The 19,802-nt window shown below is 42.9% G+C and overlaps 1 protein-coding gene across 3 annotated transcripts in view; it reads right to left on the bottom strand.

The window, feature by feature from the left end:
- The window catches only part of cacna1ha (calcium channel, voltage-dependent, T type, alpha 1H subunit a), a 130,594-nt gene that overhangs the window by 26,170 nt on the left and 84,622 nt on the right, over positions 1-19,802 (bottom strand). For all 3 annotated transcript variants that reach the window (XM_026165462.1, XM_026165460.1, XM_026165461.1), the window contains exons 10-19: positions 18,853-19,385; positions 15,993-16,159; positions 15,550-15,744; positions 11,011-11,162; positions 9,410-9,595; positions 9,163-9,280; positions 3,868-4,023; positions 3,343-3,430; positions 2,938-3,212; positions 1,501-1,872 (exon numbers count right to left, since the gene is read on the bottom strand). In XM_026165462.1, the coding sequence (XP_026021247.1) occupies positions 1,501-1,872; positions 2,938-3,212; positions 3,343-3,430; positions 3,868-4,023; positions 9,163-9,280; positions 9,410-9,595; positions 11,011-11,162; positions 15,550-15,744; positions 15,993-16,159; positions 18,853-19,385 (2,242 nt within the window). The remainder of the gene's footprint in view (positions 1-1,500; positions 1,873-2,937; positions 3,213-3,342; positions 3,431-3,867; positions 4,024-9,162; positions 9,281-9,409; positions 9,596-11,010; positions 11,163-15,549; positions 15,745-15,992; positions 16,160-18,852; positions 19,386-19,802) is intronic.

Below are 19,802 nucleotides of genomic sequence, written 5' to 3'. Positions count from 1 at the left end.
AGATATACTTTTTCACATTTTTACACATATTAATATACACATCGAAGCTAACGCAACTGATAAATATTTAATTAATGCTGAGATTGTTGTAGATTAGAAGCAAGGCTACTAAAAGGACGATGCGCTCCTCTCCAAAAATAGACAGCTGCTCCACAAACTATGCATGCAATCTGTAGAATCCGAGCAATAAAAATGTTATTACTTTTTGTTCTGCGTGCACTCCTTAAACCCCGACTGAAGATCAGCTAGAACATTAAATCATGCAAAAAAATCCTTGAAGGTGGAGAAACTGCGTAAGCCCAAGAGCTTTTTATATAACTGAATGCTGCTAAATGTCATTGCCAAAACTATATATTATGTTTATCAGTTAAAAGTAAAATTGTATTATGATGACTCTAATGTGCACAACCCGTCAACAATTACACTGCAGATCCTATTAGAGAGAAGCAATGCACGGCTTTAAGCCGAGTTTCCACGGTGTTGCTGATGTTAGCCGTTCTGCACTTAAATCTATGGGGGCATAGTAAACACGTGTTTCATTGCATAAGTAAAGGGAGATAATTGGGACTATAACAGGCGGACCTCCAACTTAGCTAGGCCACAAGCTCAATAGAAAGTGTTTTGAAACTCATTAAAGTTTGTAATAAAACAAACAGAAGAAAGCTTAGGTGCACAGCTTCTGCACTTCAGGATTCTAATTAAAAACAACCCAAAGTTAGGCCTCTCAGAAACTGCTTATTTGGCAGGCTGCCCATTATGTGAGCACGTGTGCATCTGGGCGTATCCTGCGTGTGTGCGCCTGTGACAAGAACCAACCGCTCAGCTCTCCTTGGAGTCGAAGCCCATAATCTGAGATAGACACTCACAGAGAAGAACGTGTATGTGCACACCTCAGTTGGCACAACGTGTGCACACACGCAGTGTATACCCTTCCAAGTGTGCATTGAAACACACACCCATGTATCAATACACTGTCTGTATTAAGCCTCACTTATCCACTTCGCCGGGGGAGAGGGCTTTTGTTTCTGCGGATTTCATGGCATTATGAACTCAATTTGGAGCCAATAAACCCATGAACACTGTCGCGTAAGAGGTCATCCAAAACCACCAAGGAGGGGGAAGTGGAAGGGGGCCTCTCCAGGTTTTCCACGCACAAATATATAAGTGTGCTGATTGCATGTACTCAAGTTGTTTTGTACCCACTGAGAAAACAATTAGTGCCTAAACTAATCAATTAAGGCATGACAATTAGTGTCCCTCCAGGCTTTGCAGTGTGAACACAAAATGCACACTCTAATTTATATACAAAAGTAAGCGAACGCAAAGGGCAGAAGGGGAGAACTGCAAGAGGAGAGAAGAAAATGAAATAAAATGTGTAAACAGAGTGACAGAGAGCACAGATTAGGAATTTACATAACATTTCAAAATCCATCCACGAGCATCTGTACTTAATTGTAAAAACGAGCCGCAGAGTAAACGAAACAACCAAATGCCACTTACATCATCGTCCAAATCGTCCTCTGGGGAGGAGTCTTCTTTGGGGTCGGAGTTCACGTTCGGGTTGTAGGTCACGGTCCTCCCATTGCAGTCACCATAGTCTGCTACCACAGAAGGGCAGAGAGTAGACGCCTGCAGCAGTTCCAAGGACCCCGGCTTTGGTCTGTTGTTTCCCCCTGCCTCCACTTTGCCATCCCTGGCATCCTCATCCTCTCCACCTTCCCCAGACAACAAGCTCTCCCGCTCTCCGCTGGTGTCTCGCCTTTTGAGGCTCGGTGCCCTTCCCAGGCTGTTCCAGCTGGAGCGTCGACTTCCCCATGAGCTTCCAGCGCCACGGGGAGGAAGAGGAGAACGCCGCCCGGGACTAGAGAGGCTCTGAAGAGACAGAAAATAGGGGCGAGCGTAATGTGTGGTTGTGAAAATGAATGTCGGTTACAGCAGCTTTTAAGAGGCTAACAGTTAAAACTTTTCATCATCTGCTGAGAGTAGCATCATTTCAAATTTGACAACGTTTCATATGTTCTCATACTTTTTCCCACTCTTCCACAGTAAAATTTCTGATGAGTCTCTCAAACAAGGGCTTTTATTAGCTTAATTTTCATTATGGTTCTCAACCGTTGAGACAGTAATTATCATATTGAATACTGCTTTTCCCACAATCTCTCTCAATGTTGTTAAATTAGCGAGCTGTGAACTACATTTCATAGACATAAAATTGAGACTTGACCAAATGCTTTAGTTACAAACAGTTTTTTGTTCCCGCTCATGTAACACAAGACTATGATTGGCTCTCTGTGTCCAAATTATTTTCCAGTTTTGGAATACTCGCTCTCCTTGTGTCACACTGACCTCCTAATTACGTGTCTTGCAGCTGTAAATGTGGTTAAGTGAGCATGCCCCCTTCAGAGACTACCTTCCCAAACCACCGCTCCCTTCTGCATATGTGTATACGCCAGTGAAAATGATATATTAATGTTAAATCAATTCAGCTAAGTCAAGCATCCCTAAAGCCTGACTAAATCATAGCTATTCTCTCACTCAGATTAGAATTCACAGAACTGGTGTTGCTAAATGTCACAAATATGACATAAGTGGATCTGATTGGTTTCTGTGAAATGAAACATTTGAAGCTTGTGATTAGTTCTAGTGTTACCTCACTGGGCTCACTAGCTCTTTAGGCCATATTTGGTACTCCATTTGAAACCACTGGGTATGCACATATGAAGCTGGTCTCATATCTTCTACCCTTTTTAAAAAAATTGTTGATGTGAGTTTTTTTATTTTGAATCAGCAATAAGGAAAATGGATTTTCAAATAAAAGAACAAGCCTCATAACATCTACTGAATCTTCAGTGAGTCCACCAGGAATAATTAACTCATGATTAACTGAAGATATTGTACTGTACATGGTATTTACATGAAGACTTTCATATAACTTACCAGAGAAGGCGGATCGTATGGCTCCACTGATGTTGAGCTTCCCCGTCGGGACTCTGGGTGACCGACCCCTGCCTCAGGAAAACCCAGTCCTACCTCACTATATTGAGGTGCTCCGTCTATGTACATGAGCTCATCCCCGAGGATGGACTCAGGTCCAAGAGAGCTCTTAGGTGTAGGCATGGGTGTGGCTGCTGTGCGCATGATTATGGGAGGAGCCATAGAGCCACGAGGGTCAATGTGACCATTACCTGTCATCATCAGTGAGAGCTTTAGCTCTGTGGAGGAGAGTTATACAGCATATTATAATGCTTCATATTGCTTTATTTCTCCTGCCGCTTTCACTACAGTTTTTACTGATCAATCAGCTGTAAAAGCAGAAAAGGAATATCATGAAAACACCACTACCTGTGTCTCTGAACTGTTCTATCTTCTCGTCCTCATCAAAGTTGTCTGATTTCTTGTCATCATCTGACTCTGACCGATTAGCGTCACCCTGTAACACATGCATACATGACAACAATGATATTTCTGTATTGGCTTCCCATTTTGTTTTGACTTTAACATCACGGGGAAATTTTTTTTCAATCAACACCCAGACCATGAGCAAATTAAATCGCTCCAAAGATACACTGGGTACACATGGTTGAATGATAAAGGACTGATAGTGACTGGGAAATTCCCCTTCCTTTTTATGTTCTTCAAAGGCTTTACTATGCTAAACTACAGGAAATTTGCAGGGAATGAAAAGGACTTTTGTCTTTTATGAACATTATGTGCACCAATATGAGTGCCTTATTACCAGCTTTGAAAATGTAAAACAAGCCTACAAGTAGCATACTGGAAAATGGTGACCGCTCATAAACCAGTACAATCCAAAAATACTGAACCCTTTATTGTATGTAGAAACCAACGAGTCCGAGTTCTTCTCACCTCAGCCTGGAAGCCTTCAACCAAGATGGCCACTAGTAAATTGAACAGCACATAGTTGCCAAATGTCATAAGAGCAACGAAGTAGAGAGCCGCCCATGGAGAGGTAGAAGCCATGCCGTTATACAACACCACATTCCAGTCCTCCTGGGTAAGAATCTATGAAATGAATGGCACACACAGAGATTTACACACACATTAACAAGAAAGGAGAAGGAGAAATTCAGGACAGGGAAGATGTGAGGTTTAGAGATATGAAACTAAAAGTGGGGATAAGAAGTTCAAGCCTTAGATATTGGCAGAAATTAACATGAAGACATGAAATGCTCGGCTGCTTTTACTGGCGAAATACTTCATTTTCATATACTGTTTGTCTATAGGTTAACATGGGACGTTTGTGAGTCTACATGTGTTTGCATGTCTGCAAGCTCCATCTCTGCCCTCCTACTTCACTGTGCTTGTATGTATGTGTGTGTGTATACATAAATATGTACACATAAAACATAAAAGTTATAAATTGATTGGCAGTTCAAAGCTTCAGCTCCCTCCACAGATTTTTTTTTATAGGACTGAGGTCTGGAAACTGGCTGGACCACTTCATGACCCTAATGCACTTCTTCTTTAGCCACTTGTTTCTTGCCTTGGTGGTGCTGTATGCTTTAGGACAGTACACAGACCCGTCCATTGGCTTAATGGAGTAAAGTCATCCTGCACCCTTAGCAGAAAAACAGCCACAAAGCACAATGTTCCCACCTCTGTGCTTAACTGTAGGGATGGTGTTTTCTGGGTCATACTCAGTATTTCTCTTCCTCCAATCATGGCGGGTCAAGTTGATGCCAAAGACCCTTGGTGTCATTTGAGCACAGCACTTTCTCCCAAGCTTTCTCTGAATCATTTGTTTTACTAGCCGCCTTAAGACGGGCCTGTACATGTGTCTTCTTGAGGAGGGGATCCTTGTGGGCACTGCAAGACTTCAATCCACTACTGTAGTGTGTTACCAAAGGTGCTCTTGGTGACCGTGGTCCCAACTGCCTTCAGATCATTTGGGATGTCTACCACCTTTCTCATGATCATGAGGACGATTGATGGTCATTTTATAATTCCGCCACTTCTGAATAATGGCACCAACGGTTGTCACCTTCTCATCACCTTTTTGCTAATGGTCTTGTAGCTCATTCCAGCCTTGTGCTGGTCTGCAGTCTTATTCCTGATGTCCTCTAACAACTGTGTGGCTGTGCCTCTGGTGGTGATGAGGTTGTGATGGAAGATCTACCGTTTTCTTAGCTGTGTGTTCTGTCATTTCTCTAGTTTAAGTTTGTTTTGAGTTTTTTTCAGTTTTGTTATATTTTGAGTATTAAATTAAAGCATTTTTTGAGTTCACGTCTGTCTCCGGAGTCTGCACCTTGGGTCCTATTCCTGCCTGCACACAGCCACACCTAACAGAAGATCGTGACCAGAACATGGACCCAGCAGACTCTGTGTGGTATCAGCGACCCGCAGTTTCTGCCTTCCTCAAGGAGATCGTGAGGGAGGAAGCTGAGCATGCCCAGGAGCTCCAGTCACCCTTCTATGGGTCACGTTTGGCTTTGGGAGGGCCCCGCAGCCTCCAAATGGCTACGGCCGAGCCAGCGTCTATGCCTCGGGCGATCAGGTTGAACACGTGCTCCTTCTCTCCAGTCGCTACACCTCCGCCTTCACCCCTGGAATACCAGTCCGACAAGAGAGTTAAGCGGCGGAGGAAGAAAGATTATGTGACGCCGGACGGTAGACTCACTCCGCTGCAGTCCTTCGCTCTGTTTTTGGGTCTGCCACGTTCTGAGCTTCACAAACTCTCTGCTTCCTCATCGCAGCCCGGTCCTTTGGAGGATTCGCAGCCCAGTTCGCCACCTCCCACTTCCCGGAGGAGGCGACGCTCACACCGTCACCACTCTTTTTCTGCGGAGCAACTCCCGGTGGTGAGTTGTGATTGCTGTCGTTCCTCGGAGCTGGAAACTAATAATCATATGAACACTGCTAAGACTGAGACTATTAAGACTGTTAGACGTGGTGGTGGTAGGAAGTTAAAAAACGTTTTAGAAGAGTCTGTGTTTGCTGAGCCTGCTCCTTTGCACCATTGTGTTCCTGCTCCCAGGGCAGCTCAGGCCCAGCATTCCCCTGCACCTGTTTCAGTGCTTCAGGTGAGGGAGGCTGAGGTCCAGCTGGTCCCTGCTCAGGTGTCTAGGCTGGCTGAGCCTCTGCCTGTCGCTGCACCCGTACCAGCTCCTCGGGTGGGGACTGCAGCTGCCCAGCCGTTGACTGTGCTTGTCCCGGCTCCCAGGGTGAGGATGACCGGGAACCAGTTAGCTCCTGCACCCGTACCTTCTCCTCGGGTGGGAGTGGCTGGTGTCCGGCAGGTACTTGCACCTGTTTCTGTCCTCGCTGGAGGCTCAGGTGAGCCCGTCCAGCAGTTTTCTGTAGGATCCGTAGGCTCAGACAACCTAGTCCAACCATCTGCTAATCCACCACCTCACCCGCCATTACTGCCATCGTTACAACAGTCAATACAACTTAAACTTCTCTCCATAGCTCAGACATTAGCTCACCTATCGGCTCAGTCACCTGCTCAGTTACCGCCTCAGTTGTTTGCTCAGTCTCCTGTCTCCGCTGGAGGGTCCGAGGAACCGCTTCAGCCTCCTCTTCCTGCTGGAGGGTCCGAGGAGCCCTTTCAGCCACCTGTCTTTGCTGGGGGGTCCGAGGGGCCCGTTCAGCCACCTGTCTTCGCTGGGGGGTCCGAGGGGGCCGTTCAGCCACCACCGGCTCCACCGCCTGGTCAGGCCTCCGAGTCTGCAGCTTCGCCTGGTCCGGCCTCAGCCTCTGCAGCTTCGCCTGGTCTGGCCTCAGCCTCTGCAGCTTCGCCTGGTCCGGCTTCAGCCTCAGCCTGTGCTACGCCTGGTCCGGATTCAGCCTCAGCCTGTGCTACGCCTGGTCCGGATTCAGCCTCAGCCTCTGCAGCTCCGCCTGGTCCGGCCTCAGCCTCTGCAGCTCCACCTGGTCCGGCCTCGGCCTCTGCAGCTCCGCCTGGTCCAGTCTCCGAGTGTTCAGCTTTGTCTGCTCCTGAGGTCTCCAATCTGTCTGTTCCTGCACGTTCTGCCCGGCCTGCACGTCCTGTCCGGCCTGCTCGTCCTACACGATGACTGGACGTCGTTGCCGTCATGGACAGCCCTCTGAACTATGCCGCCGTCATGGACGGCCCCCTGAACTACGTCGCCACCAGTGCCTCCCGCCCGGCCGGCCTCCTGACCTGTTTTCTGGGCTCTTGGACCATCAGCCTCCGGGCCGCCCCCCTGACCTACCCGGGTTTGGACTGTTGTGCCGTCAGCCTCCGGGCCGGCCCCCTGAACTTTTTTGAGACTATTGCCTGGGCCTCTGCGCCTTTCGTGAGCTCTTTTGTTTGTTTGCTTTTGGACTTTGCCTGGGCCTTGGTGCTGTTGTTTTGGACTTTGTTTCTGTGTTTTGTTCTGTTGCTTTCCGGGCTCCAGTGTTTGCACTTTTTTTTTTTTTTTTTTATTGTTTCTGGCTCCTTGTTTGGTTTGTTTCGAGCCCTCCATCCTGTTTCCCCCGCCGCCCACCCTGGTTGGGTTGTTTTTGTTTTTTTGATTTTGATGTTTTGGTTTGGGCTGTCTGGAAGCCAGCCCTTAAGGGGGGGGGTACTGTTAGGATGCCTGGGTCGTCGACCCAGGGTTTTGGAGTTTATGATATTATTTATACTTTCTAGTTTTTGGTTTCTTTGAGTTCTGTCTTATGGCTTATGTCTCTGTCTTCTTTAGTTGCTCTGTCTCCCTTATCACCTGCATCCCCTTGTCTAGTCCGCGTCTATGTGTATCCTAAGTTCCTATATCCCCGTGTTCAGTCAATGTTTGTGTCTGCCCTGTTCCCACGTCTCTGTTCCCTTTGTTATAGTGCCTGCCCGTGAGTCTGTGTTATGTTTCCTGTTTTACTTTGAAAGTCCATGTCTGATGTTAATGTGTCTGGTTTTGCTTCCCCTTGTCTCGTTAGGCCTGATTTGCCCCAGCTGTGTTTCCCTCCTGTTACCCATTCCCTGATTGCTCCCTCTGTGTATTTAAGCCCTGTGTTTCTTAGTGTCTGTGTCGCGATCTACCGTTTTCTTAGCTGTGTGTTCTGTCATTTCTCCAGTTTAAGTTTGTTTTGAGTTTTTTCAGTTATGTTATATTTTTGAGTACCTAATTAAAGCCTTTTTGAGTTCACGTCCGTCTCCGGAGTCTGCACCTTGGGTCCTATTCCTGCCTGCACACAGCCACACCTAACAGAAACTGATTCTGTGGACAGGTGTGCTTTATAGTCATGATGAGCTGAGGTCAGTAGTATCTGTAATTGACTGACTGTAATCTGTGGGTTGGGTTTGGGATCAAATACATATATTTAACTAAATGAGGGGAAAATTTATTTATAATTTTTTACATAATTTATTTTCTGGATTTTTGGAGCTTGTTCGTTTCTTTCTGAGTAAACTTACAAAGGGATCAAAGAATTATTCCCCCCACTGTATGTGCCATGCATACATTTGTGTGTACTGTAGCTACTCCAGAAAACTACTGCAAGCGTATGACAGTCAGTTCAGGGCAAAATGCTTCTTCAGCACTAAAGTGAGACAGTGCTCTGCATTATGTGTTCTAGTCTTATGCTGAGGCATCCAGTATAGAAAAGAGGACAATCCATGTGCAATTGAACAACCTCCACAGGGAGGGAGAGCAAAAAATAGAAGTGATAGTGAAAGAGAGATTCTGGGGGAAGAATTTTCTACAGCATTGGACCAAGAGAAGACGCTTGGCAGAAATATGCAATATATACACACACACGCGTGCGCGCGAACACACTCTAGACTGACTTTGACATTTGATTTAGACATTTAGAATAGTGTGTCAGACTCCATGCCACCAATAACATGTGAGGACATGTGCAGTAATTTTTATTTATTTCAGTTCTTTGTAAGATGGAGGCTTCAGTTCACCACCTTATCTGTAATTTCATCAGAACCCTCCCTAAGCAATTTATATAGGCCATGTGGTTATTCCTATATATCTGTCTCTTTCTGTTTTTCCCTGAAGCAGAGGCGGCGCGGACAGGTTATTATAATGGATGCCTACAGTATATGTATATTATAGCTGTAGATACAGGTAAGCTCGTATTTTGTTATCGTCATGCACAGTTTGGACAATGTGACATAAAAATAGGAAAGCAAAAGCCAACTTATAGATAATTCAAACTTATAGTGTTGCACAGTGTAAGTCAGAAACTAACCTGGAACACAGTGACAATGGCCCAGAGCAGACTGTCAAAGTTCTTTCGGTCAGGGATGGTGTCTCCATTCTCTGTGCGAAAACTAAATTTACACCCAAAAAGATGCATGCCCAGTATACTGCAGAGAAAAAGGAAATGCAGACATATTCATTTGGATGTTTGCATTAATACTCATCAATATTCCATCACTAGAAAGTAGCCTGAAGAGAGACAGGTGGGAAAAATGTTAAATCTGTTTAGCCCCTACCTAAAAGTGAAGATGAAAAGCATGAGAAGCATGCAGAAGGTGGCCACATTGTCCATTGTCTTCATCAGCACTACGAGTTGTCTCCTCAGAGCGGGTAGGAAGCGAACCAGCTTCAGAACTCGTAGCAGACGAAACGTTCGCAGGACTGACAGCCCACCGTCTGCTTGGCCAATTATCTCCCACACACTGAGAACAACCCACAACAAAGTATTAAAATACTGGACAACTTCAGTAAATTTGTTTGTGAAAAAACACATAAACAAAGCAAAACAAGAGGACAAACCTCCACCAAGGCTGCTCACTTTCCAGGCAGTACTAAAGGTGGCCAGATCGATCCAAATATCCATAGTATCAATACCAATGGTGGTACTGATATCAGGTCGATATTAACAACATAGGATTGATAGTTTAAGTCTATTCCCCAAATTGATGATTCATCTCATAAATCATGACACACTGCTCTCACCTACAAAAGCTGCCTTTATAAGTTCAAAATATCGGTAACAGTATAGGTATTGGCACTACTGACCCTGTATTTACTTTGTATTGGATCAATACCAAAATTTGCAGTATCGCATAGCATGAGTGTTTACTTTTAACCAAATATATTATCTTTTTATATATTTATTGTATTTTATTTGTTCTTTTTAAAGTTACTTTAAAAATCATATATTTTTTCAAAAATATATATACATTTACACTTATTCAGGAACATTGCTCATGTATTTAAACAGTTATAACCTGTTACTGTAATGTACATAACAAACTCATAATAAAATAATGAGACATTTAGAATCTCCATATATAGTTAATAATATATAGTTACATCATTAACTATAAATAGAGCTATAAGACTTATTTATTATTATTATTATTAGTTATTATCACTTTGACATTCAAATCAATCTATTGACCTTGAAGGAGAGGTCAAAGGTGAAATGTGACATATTTTATTTCATTTTATTCTAATATGTTATTTTCTATATGTTAAACTAAATACCTTATCTATAAGAATTATATCAATTTTCAACCACTAAATCATTATGTTTACTTTGAAGTTTTAAGCCAAATTTGAATCGACTGTTAATATGATTCCACTCTATAACCCTACAAAGTTTTATTGAAATTCATCTAAAAGTTGTTGAGCTAACATGTTTGCAGGCACAATGATGACACGCATGCACACACTACCAAAAACACGACATCCTTGGCAGAGGTAATTACATGTGTGTTTTAAAGTGGCTCACCAGTAGTAACAGGATTATCTGTAGTGATTAGAAAGCTAATTCTATTTCAAAAGCAAAAGTAACCGAACATCACAGTTTGAAAGGCCCAAAGCTAAATGAGAGCCACACTGCAAACCTCAACTGACAGAGTAAGGAGTCTGCTGAGGCAGCAAGTGACGTGTGTTCCCTTATGACTGTGACAATCTTACCAACAGAAGAGATGCTACAGCACTGAACCTGACAACTGAAACCTCAAGTTGGTGAGAAATTAGACACACGCTATACCTCCAACTGTTACTTGTCTGCTACTGATTGCTTTGGTCTCTCTGCACTTTCTTCTCTACGTGGAGACAAAACAGCACGGATAAATACTACCTGATGATAACAATGATGCTGTCAAAGATGTTGTATGGGTTCCTGATGTATCCAAACAAGCCGAAAGCCAGCAGCATGAAACCCATCTCCAGGACAAACATGCTGGTGAAAACGATGTTGCTGATCTCTAACACATCAGTCAGTTCCTCGGGCTGGATGGAGCAAAAGAAAGAGAATGCAAAAGAAAAGAAGAGGGGGGAGGAGGGCATGGGAGATAAAGCAGGAAGGAAAACAAAAGAATGAAGAAGCAAGATAGTTAGTAAGTCCACTGTATTGTGCCATGAGCTGAGACATTATCAGTCAACATCAGAGCTGCAGCCAGGCCCTATCAATCAATATAGGGCCAACACCAATCTATAACTGCTAATCTACTTCACTTACCACATTACACTCAGTGATCCAGCAAAGATTTAACCGAGGCCCTCTTGTAAAACGTCAAATCTTGTATTAAAAATTCTGCATTTTTGCGCTCCAGTAAATTTTCTGGTGCCACATCCTGAGTTCATACACTGCGTCTCATCAGGACAAACTAACTAAAGCATTGCAAGTCTGTTGTTTGTCTGCGAGTCTGCTGGAAAACCATAGTTACATTATTACAAATCCATTGTAATAGCGCGTATGTGAATGTGGACTTTCAACATTGCACCTCAGTCTCACATCATTCTCCTGCACGAACATTAAATGCTCTTAAAAAATAGCCCTTCAACCACCAGCCTTTTTATTACATTTCGTTTTACTTGCTAAGTATCAAGAGTCTTTGCTAACAAGCATTGTGCAGTCCCAAAATTCACACGTAATGAATATTTATGATCCCCACATGACTGAAACCATAAATTCTCTCTACTCTCCCTCACAGTTTGTGAAACTCTTTAGCTTGTGATAGATTTTAGTTCTCATGCCACAGAAGGAAGACTTATTAACACCACTTGTGACTCTCTGCATATGTGGGAGTCAACAAGCAGTAGACCCAAACCCCCAGGCCCATAACAGATAGACCATATTTATGAGTATCACTGACAACGCTAATATACATACACTATATTGCCAAAAGTATTCGCTCATCTGCCTTCACATGCATAGGAAATTTAGTGATATCCCATTCTTAATCCACAGAGTTTAATATGATGTCAGCTCACATGTTGCAGCTTATGAGCTTCAGCTCTTCTAGAAAGGCTGTGTGTTTACAAGAATTTTTGACAATTCTTCCAAAAGTGGACTTGTGAGATCAGACACTGATAAGGCCTGGCTTGCAGTCTCCTCTAATTCATCCTAAAAGCGTTCTATCAGGTTGAGATCAGGACTCTGTGCAGGCCAGTCAACTTCCTCCACACCAAACTCACTCATCCATGTCCTCATGGACCTTGGTTTCTGCACTGCTGTTCACAAGAAGTTGGGAGCATGAAATTGTCCAAAAAGTTCTTGGTATGCTGAAGAATTTAGAGTTTCTTTCACTGGATCTAAGGGGCTGAGCCCAACTACTGGCAAACAACCCCACACAACTTTACACTTGGCACAATGCAGTCAGACATGTACCGTTACCCTGGCAACTGTCAAACCCCGACTCGTCTGTCAGATTGCCAGATGGAGAAGTGTGATTCATCAATTAAGGAGCACATCTCCACTTCTCTAGAGTCCACTGGCGGCGTGCTTCCAACGCTTTGCATTGTGTTTGGTGATGTAAGACTTGGATGCAGCTGCTCAGCCATGTAAACCCATCCCATAAATCTCTTGACACACTGTTCTTGAGCTCATCTGAACGCCACATGAAGTTTAGCGGTATGTAGCAAGTGATTGGTACACCTGAATTTGTTGATGTGGATGGGTGAGTGAATACTTTTGGCAACATAGTGTACTTCTTTGCTGACCTTAACAACTGCCGAAAAATGTATGTATGGTACATCTCTGTCAATATCATGCGTACCCACTGATAGTACTTGTGTTATACAGTGCTAGATTGACAGTAGTTTAAATGCTTGCTGCTAAAGCTGTTATAATTGTAAGCCCATTATCAATATGAATTGCGTTTAGTAATGTGGAGTAAGAACAGGGTTGTGTAACAAATTAACAAATTATACAGCATTTTTGCTGATGAGCTTGTGAGTTAACGCGGACTTTCAGGGAGTTTAAAAACAACACCAGCATGGGGGGGAGGGAGGGAGGCACAGTAGTAATGTCAAGGGACTCAAATATAACTGCTGGTGTCTTGTGTTGTGAGAGAAAGAATACAAGTTGTTGTTTTTTTTCAAAGACAAAACATCCCACGAAAAACCTAAAATAAATTCAATAAAACTTCAAAAGAGCTGTCAGGAAGCGTTTGTCTTGGGCAAATATAGTACTAGACACATGTATTATTGTTTAACACTGGACTTAATGGCATTTTCAGTACCTCAGTGGCCCTCCGTCTTTACACTGGAGAAGTGAAAAAGAATTTTGCAGATGATTCTTATTCAGTCTGTGTACCACTTAACAGCATGTTGAAAAAGGACAGCACACTATGTCTGACATGGTAGAATAAAATAAATGAAAACAACTCCAGGGTATAGAGCTGTGGGTGCCGCTACAGCTAACCTGGTTGAGTGGGATCCCTGCACGCCCAAGGCTACACAACAGGGCCTGGGTTTGAGTTCACGCCACAGCAAAAGCTACATATGCTACTCCTTTCACCTTCAAAGAAAAGCATTTTTAAGTTGTTGGGCAAATGAAAAACAAAACTGGACTGGAAAAGCTGAAAAAAGCACTTTTCTTCATATTAATAACGACAGTGAAGGTGCCTTTGAGTCGTCAGCCTCATGAAACAATCGACTCTGTATTGCTGCGATCATTTGAAACTGAGAGGTTTAACAATTATAACAAGCTCTTAAGCGTATATCAATTTGTTTTATGGTCCCCATCGAGCACTCTGGACTATTGCTTTAGATGCCGTTTTCTACTTCCACCCTTACATTTGACCAACGCGGTGGTCAATCAAAATGAAATACTCTCAGTACCCACAAGGAGGCATTTCGAGTGTAGAATTTTGAACACAGCTCTGCATATGACCTTGCCCTTAGGAACAAGAGGACAAAAAGCAAAACAGAGACTTGCATACCTCACACCGTACAAAGCAGTGTACAGAAAAAAACATTGATTATCGTAATACCAGCCCTGTAAAAATCTAAGCCTAATCATGTGGACTCAGTTACGCAGTGTACCTTAACATCTATTATGTATTTAATTTTACACGGTGAACCCGTGAATGTTAATCAGGGACAGGATTAATACAACTGTAACATACATGAACGTTATGCACATAAAAAAATCTTTCACATGTGAACCAAAGTAACCAGAAACCTGTTATTTCTTATGAGAATTAAGTAGGTACGTTTAAAATTGCACAAATTGCATTTGTTGTTGTCAAACCACCTTTGATTAAGTAACAAGAGACACAGTTTTTATGTTGCAATCAAGGCCCGCTAATTTGTAATTTAATTTGTAATGAAATTTGTGAGGTTAAAGATCAGCTCAGCACCTCATCTGATGGGTGCCACGCTCCATGTGTGAAAACTATGCGCACGTCAGTTTACACATCGATTTTACGTTCGGCCTATTTCTAAAATGAAATCTAAATGCAGCCAAAACAAGCATTGATCGCCTCCCTTGTTCTCTTTTCCTCTCTCTTTGTGTCTCTACACACATACAAAGTCTGCACTATGCCTCCCACATTTATACACCTCTCCGCGCGCACGCAGCTACACTCATAGTCTCAAAAAGTTGGCGAGGTGTAACATATGTGGGATGATGACTACTGAAGGGAGGAGGAACTCGTATTTAACACTTCGCTTCATGTGTATGTGTGTGCTTGAGTGTGTGTATGTGTGTGTCATTGCCCTAAAAAGGCCATGGTTCTTCTAGTCGCTCCTTATGTTTATGCCACTAAGATAGAAACACACTCACATGTGCGCACACACGCACACACATCCCCCTGGAGAGGGAGACATGGAGACACAGAGAGAGAGGAAAGAAGGGAATGGTCTTTGTTCGTGCACCAGAATCTCTTCTTTGAATTTGTAGCCATTTCCAGACCTGCTGGGAAGTGAAACAGCTCCTATGTGTAAATGTGAAATATCATTACATAAATGTGTCCGTGTGACACCGGAGAAGGGAAAGAGCAATGGTATTATTTAATGTAAAACTTTCCAGATGTTGGCCACATAGGATAAAGTCGAAACTGTGAGTCTGGAGTGTGTGACAGTGCCTGGACGTGTAATTTATGTGTGAGAAAGAGGAAACGAGTGGGTGCTACTCCTTCCACCCCCCTCCTTCCCTTTATTTCCTTCAGCCCCTCAGCCCTCTTCACTCTGCCTCCATCTCTAACTCTCGTTTCCTCTCATTCAGACTCCCAGACTGAACGAGCCATAAAAAGGCATTTGTTTAAACACACTTGCTACCCGTTTTCACTAAACTCCTGTCACCAGTAGTCCTCTTAGCTTTAAACCACTGATTTGTGTCATATTCCCAGAAAAGCAAAATCCGCCCGACACCCTATCCCCTGTGTCTTACCTGCTCGTGGTACTCTATTCCCATGCTGAGAGTATTCACAAGAATAGCGATCATGATCCCGCGGTTGAAGTATTTACTTTCCACAATCCTCTTTAGTTTTTCCCTGAGGTCCCGCCAGGCACGAACCACTCCATTTTCGTATTCAACAACCCCACGGCGTCTGCTCCGACCCCTCACTCCTCTCACATCGGCCCCCTGGATACAAGATTTTGGATACAATAAGTCAAAACACCAACAAGGACGTCTTGTGCTTTTTAATTACTGTAGTTTTAGGCGCTATGCAAAATAATCCACAAATACAACACTGTGTTAGGTTTGAAGACTAAAAGATTGTATTTATTTATTTATATACCATGCTCATCATCATTATATGTCTAATCAACACTTGTGAATTAATCATCAAGGTTTAAAATCATCATTAGTCCACAACCATCCATTCTGACCTGAGGGAAGTCGTGTAGTCCATCTGCCTCTCCCTTGCCTCCCTCTAGGTCTCCCAGTTCCAGCTCCAAGGTCTCCAGGCTGCTGGCACACAAAGGGCAGCTAAGTAGCTCCAAGAGAAGAGGGCTGGGCACCATACCCGCCAGCTGGTAGAGCAGCCGCTGGCGACCTGAAAGGAAGAACGGGTGATGATGGTCAGACATTGCTGAAGGAGTTTCTATAACTGTCCTATGTGTTTATCTTTAATGAGCAAACATGTTTTGGTTTGGTAATTTTTTTTTACAAATTATATTAAATTAATATCGACTTCCCAGTATATTGGTATTGATATTTATAACAGCAATTAATTGAACATTTTTAAAGTTTAAAAAAAAGGCCACAAGAGAAACACCCTTCAAGCACGATATGAATGCTGCCATTGTACAGTCTGTCCACCAGAGGGCGCTCAGCTCCCCAGTTTACAACATGTTTTGAACACCGCAAACAAACAGCTAATCCAAGTTTAGTCTTATCGAGTGTAAGTGCGTAAATAAGAACAACACACATTTTTTAATGAAATCTTTTTATATTTGTGTGTCTGAAAGAAAAGAAAATATTGGCCAATATATCAGCTTTTTAATACCACCAAGTATCAGCATCAGTCCTATTTCGGTCCGACTCTAACATTATATATTCTATATCCTGCTGTAAATCAAGTAAATCAATGTAAATAAATCAAGTTTTTAAATGTAAATATAAAAATAAACTTTCTTAAAATTACATATTTGAAGCAGGGATCATCTGTAAGTAGGTATGGTGATATTATTAGACAACTTAAGAAATCAATGAAAGTTAGGCTCTAATTTGCATCTTTACTACTAAAGCACATCATATATTTCGACATTAGCTTTGATTTACGTTTGATCCAAGTGTATTCTTTATCAAAACTATAAATAATAGAAAAGATAAAAGATCTGAAGTCCCCATTAGCAAAGTAGGACCAACTCTATGTAGTATAAAGCACCGGGAATCATTGGCGAGTCCTTTACTGCAAAGCACTTGCTGGTGCTTGTTAAGCTTACTGTTGTAAAAGTGGAACAGTTGGAGGGGAGTAAAAATGAGTGCTTCTACATGTTTATGTGGTCGACTTTTTTATAAGGACAACATAAAGAGACAAAGAGACAAACCTTGTGGTATAACGACCCAGCTCGAAGACATTAACATAAGTGAAATTTTGCATTTTGTGCTGAAGGGCCGTCCTTTTCAGCACGCGGCCAGCACACATTAAGTTTCCGCAGTGAGTACTGCAAGCTCGCCCACAGTTTGAGATCTCGGCTGCCTCGTCTCACCTTCTGTTCTCTGACTGGAGCCTTTTAAAATCAGTACAGAGGAACTGCAGAGCAAAGCACAGCTGAAAACTAACACAGGCAAAGCTTGACTTCTGAAAACGTCAGCTCTTCAAAAGCAGCTTTAACAGCACATAAAGTTGTTTACAACACTGTCTATACCCCGAGCTATTAAAAAAGGTTTGTGTGTGCTCTCATTGTATTTTATTGTCATTTATAATCTTAAACACTTCTCCAGTTCTTGACATACTCACAAATTACCTTTGCAAATTCCATCAGGGTACAAAACCCTTGTCCGGGGAAAATTTTGTTTAAACTGATCCCATCGTATAAGGTTATTCAATAAGGCTACAATTACAGTGAAATCAGAGGGCTACAGAGCTGAAAATATTCCCAAGAACATGGTCCTCCAAAAGTGAAGAGGAACCAAAAACATGATTCACACTCTAAAGCCATACCTTATAAGGTTTAGCAGATAGTGAGTTACCTAACAGTGCTGAAAGCAAACAGAACACATCCCCCTTCAAATGAGTAAATATGTGATCTTTACTACAGAGTACAATTTAGGGTGATATTTTTTTAAGCATTGCACTCACTCTCCAAAAGGATTCAGGCTGCTTAACATCAGTTTCTCGTGCTTACTGTTAGTCTCACCCTTTAATGACACAACAGAAATGTCTTTCATACCATTTCTGCGCAGCTCCTGTCTTTCTGCTCTCTGTTATTTTCTCGGTATCCCCGAATCCAGCCCTCCTTTATGTGTCCTCCCCCAGCTCTCTTCTCTTTCTTTTTATTGCTCTAATTTATTTTTCTCTTGGCGGCCTTCTTTCAGCTTCTCAATGCGGGCCTTAAATCTTTCATACTTTATGAATACATTAATAAACTCCATATTTTCTTCCTTCCTCAGCCACTTGTTTTCAGAATACCATAACACACCTGCATTCCTGTTTACATTCCTTAACACTCCATACTTTTCCTCCTTTAACTGTTCCCCCCACACACTGTGTTGATTCAGTCAGTCCTGCCCCTTTATCCACTTCTCTGCGCTGATGACTTTAACACTTGAGACATGGATTTCCTGTCAGGGCTCTAAGTGCTTCTTGAGACTCATGCACACACACACCGCAGAAGCAGCCACGGGCTATTTCAGGTCAAGCTTGGGATGAGGACGCAGGGTAAAAGAAAGAGCACTGAATGAAAGTGAGTGTGATGACAAAACTATAATGGAGCCCGAGGGAATTCTAAAGCGTCGCAAAGAGAATGTGAAGGAGACTTAAAGGACGGTGGAAGACAAATAGCGAAAGAAAAGCTTTATTTTTTCACCTTTTATCTTTGTAAGATATTTGGTTGTGGTTTAAACACTCTGAAAGTGGCAGCTTCCTTTAGCTGACTCACCTCTGATCTTTCTGACCAGAAAAACAATGGTGAGCAGTAAAGTGTGGTATTCCCATAGACGCAGATTCAACATCCATATTTTTCTGGATTCTACAATTTTGAGATCCACCCATGTGTCTGTGTGCAGTGATTGTTTTCTTACTGTGCTGTCCCATGAGCTGGTAAAGCTTGGTCAGTGTCTCGGCGTGCTCAGAAGCCGGGTGGTTCGGCGGATGCTCCAGACAAGAACCGCACTGCTTTGAGTGAGGGGGTGGCGTCTTGCTGCTATAGCTGCACACAAAAGACGGCAGAATGGTGGGATAGTTCATCCCCCCGTTCAGTCGCCCGAGTAATGAGCCCACGCGCTGGGTGACAGTGGTAGAGTTATCGTTGTTTCCATTTGCACTTCCCCTCCGAACGGTAAGCGACTTCATCTCCAGTTCCTCCCCGACTTTGATGTGTCCTTCTCTGTCCACGTGCTCTGTGGTTGCCACGCTGACGGTGTGCTGCCCGCCATTGCTGAGACGACAGTGCTGATGCTGATGGTGTTGTAAAAGGTTATGGATTGGCCTCAACCACAATGCGTTACCTGGGCCTGACCCTCCGCAGCCCCTGCTGGAACCGTGGCCATGCCCATTACCTCCACCATTACTGCCTCCACTGCTGCCATTAGGATTCACCTTTTTACGACGTTTACTGTTCAGAAAAAAAGAGACATGAATAATAATTAAGGGTGGCTAGTAATAAATAGTAATATTTATTCAAGATAGATTTTTGTTTATTTGTGTTTGCATCAGAATGCATTTCTAATATATTTCTGGCAGGCACAATGTAATTCTGTGAGGTGCACGGTTGGCAAATCCCGCAAAATGATTGCAAATTAACAACAAAACATAAAAGGGATGTAGAGAATTAATATATTGGGTAGTGGAAAAATAACACTGGTTGTTTTAATTATTTATTTATTTATTGCCAGGGGAGAGTTGTTGAGTGAAGATCTTATCGTGTTTTTTGCTAATTTACTGATCTCAACTTCTGAAAGCAATTAACTAGATAACGAAAATTAAAAGTGTGTACTAATAGAGCCATATTAGGTGAGCCTGTCACATAGCC

The sequence above is a fragment of the Astatotilapia calliptera genome, chromosome 4 (genome assembly GCF_900246225.1).
Source record: "Astatotilapia calliptera chromosome 4, fAstCal1.2, whole genome shotgun sequence".
In the NCBI taxonomy this organism is placed as follows: Eukaryota; Metazoa; Chordata; class Actinopteri; order Cichliformes; family Cichlidae; genus Astatotilapia; species Astatotilapia calliptera.
The sequence above is the reverse complement of the archived record's forward strand: the minus strand, read 5'-3'. Positions and strand labels throughout refer to the sequence as shown.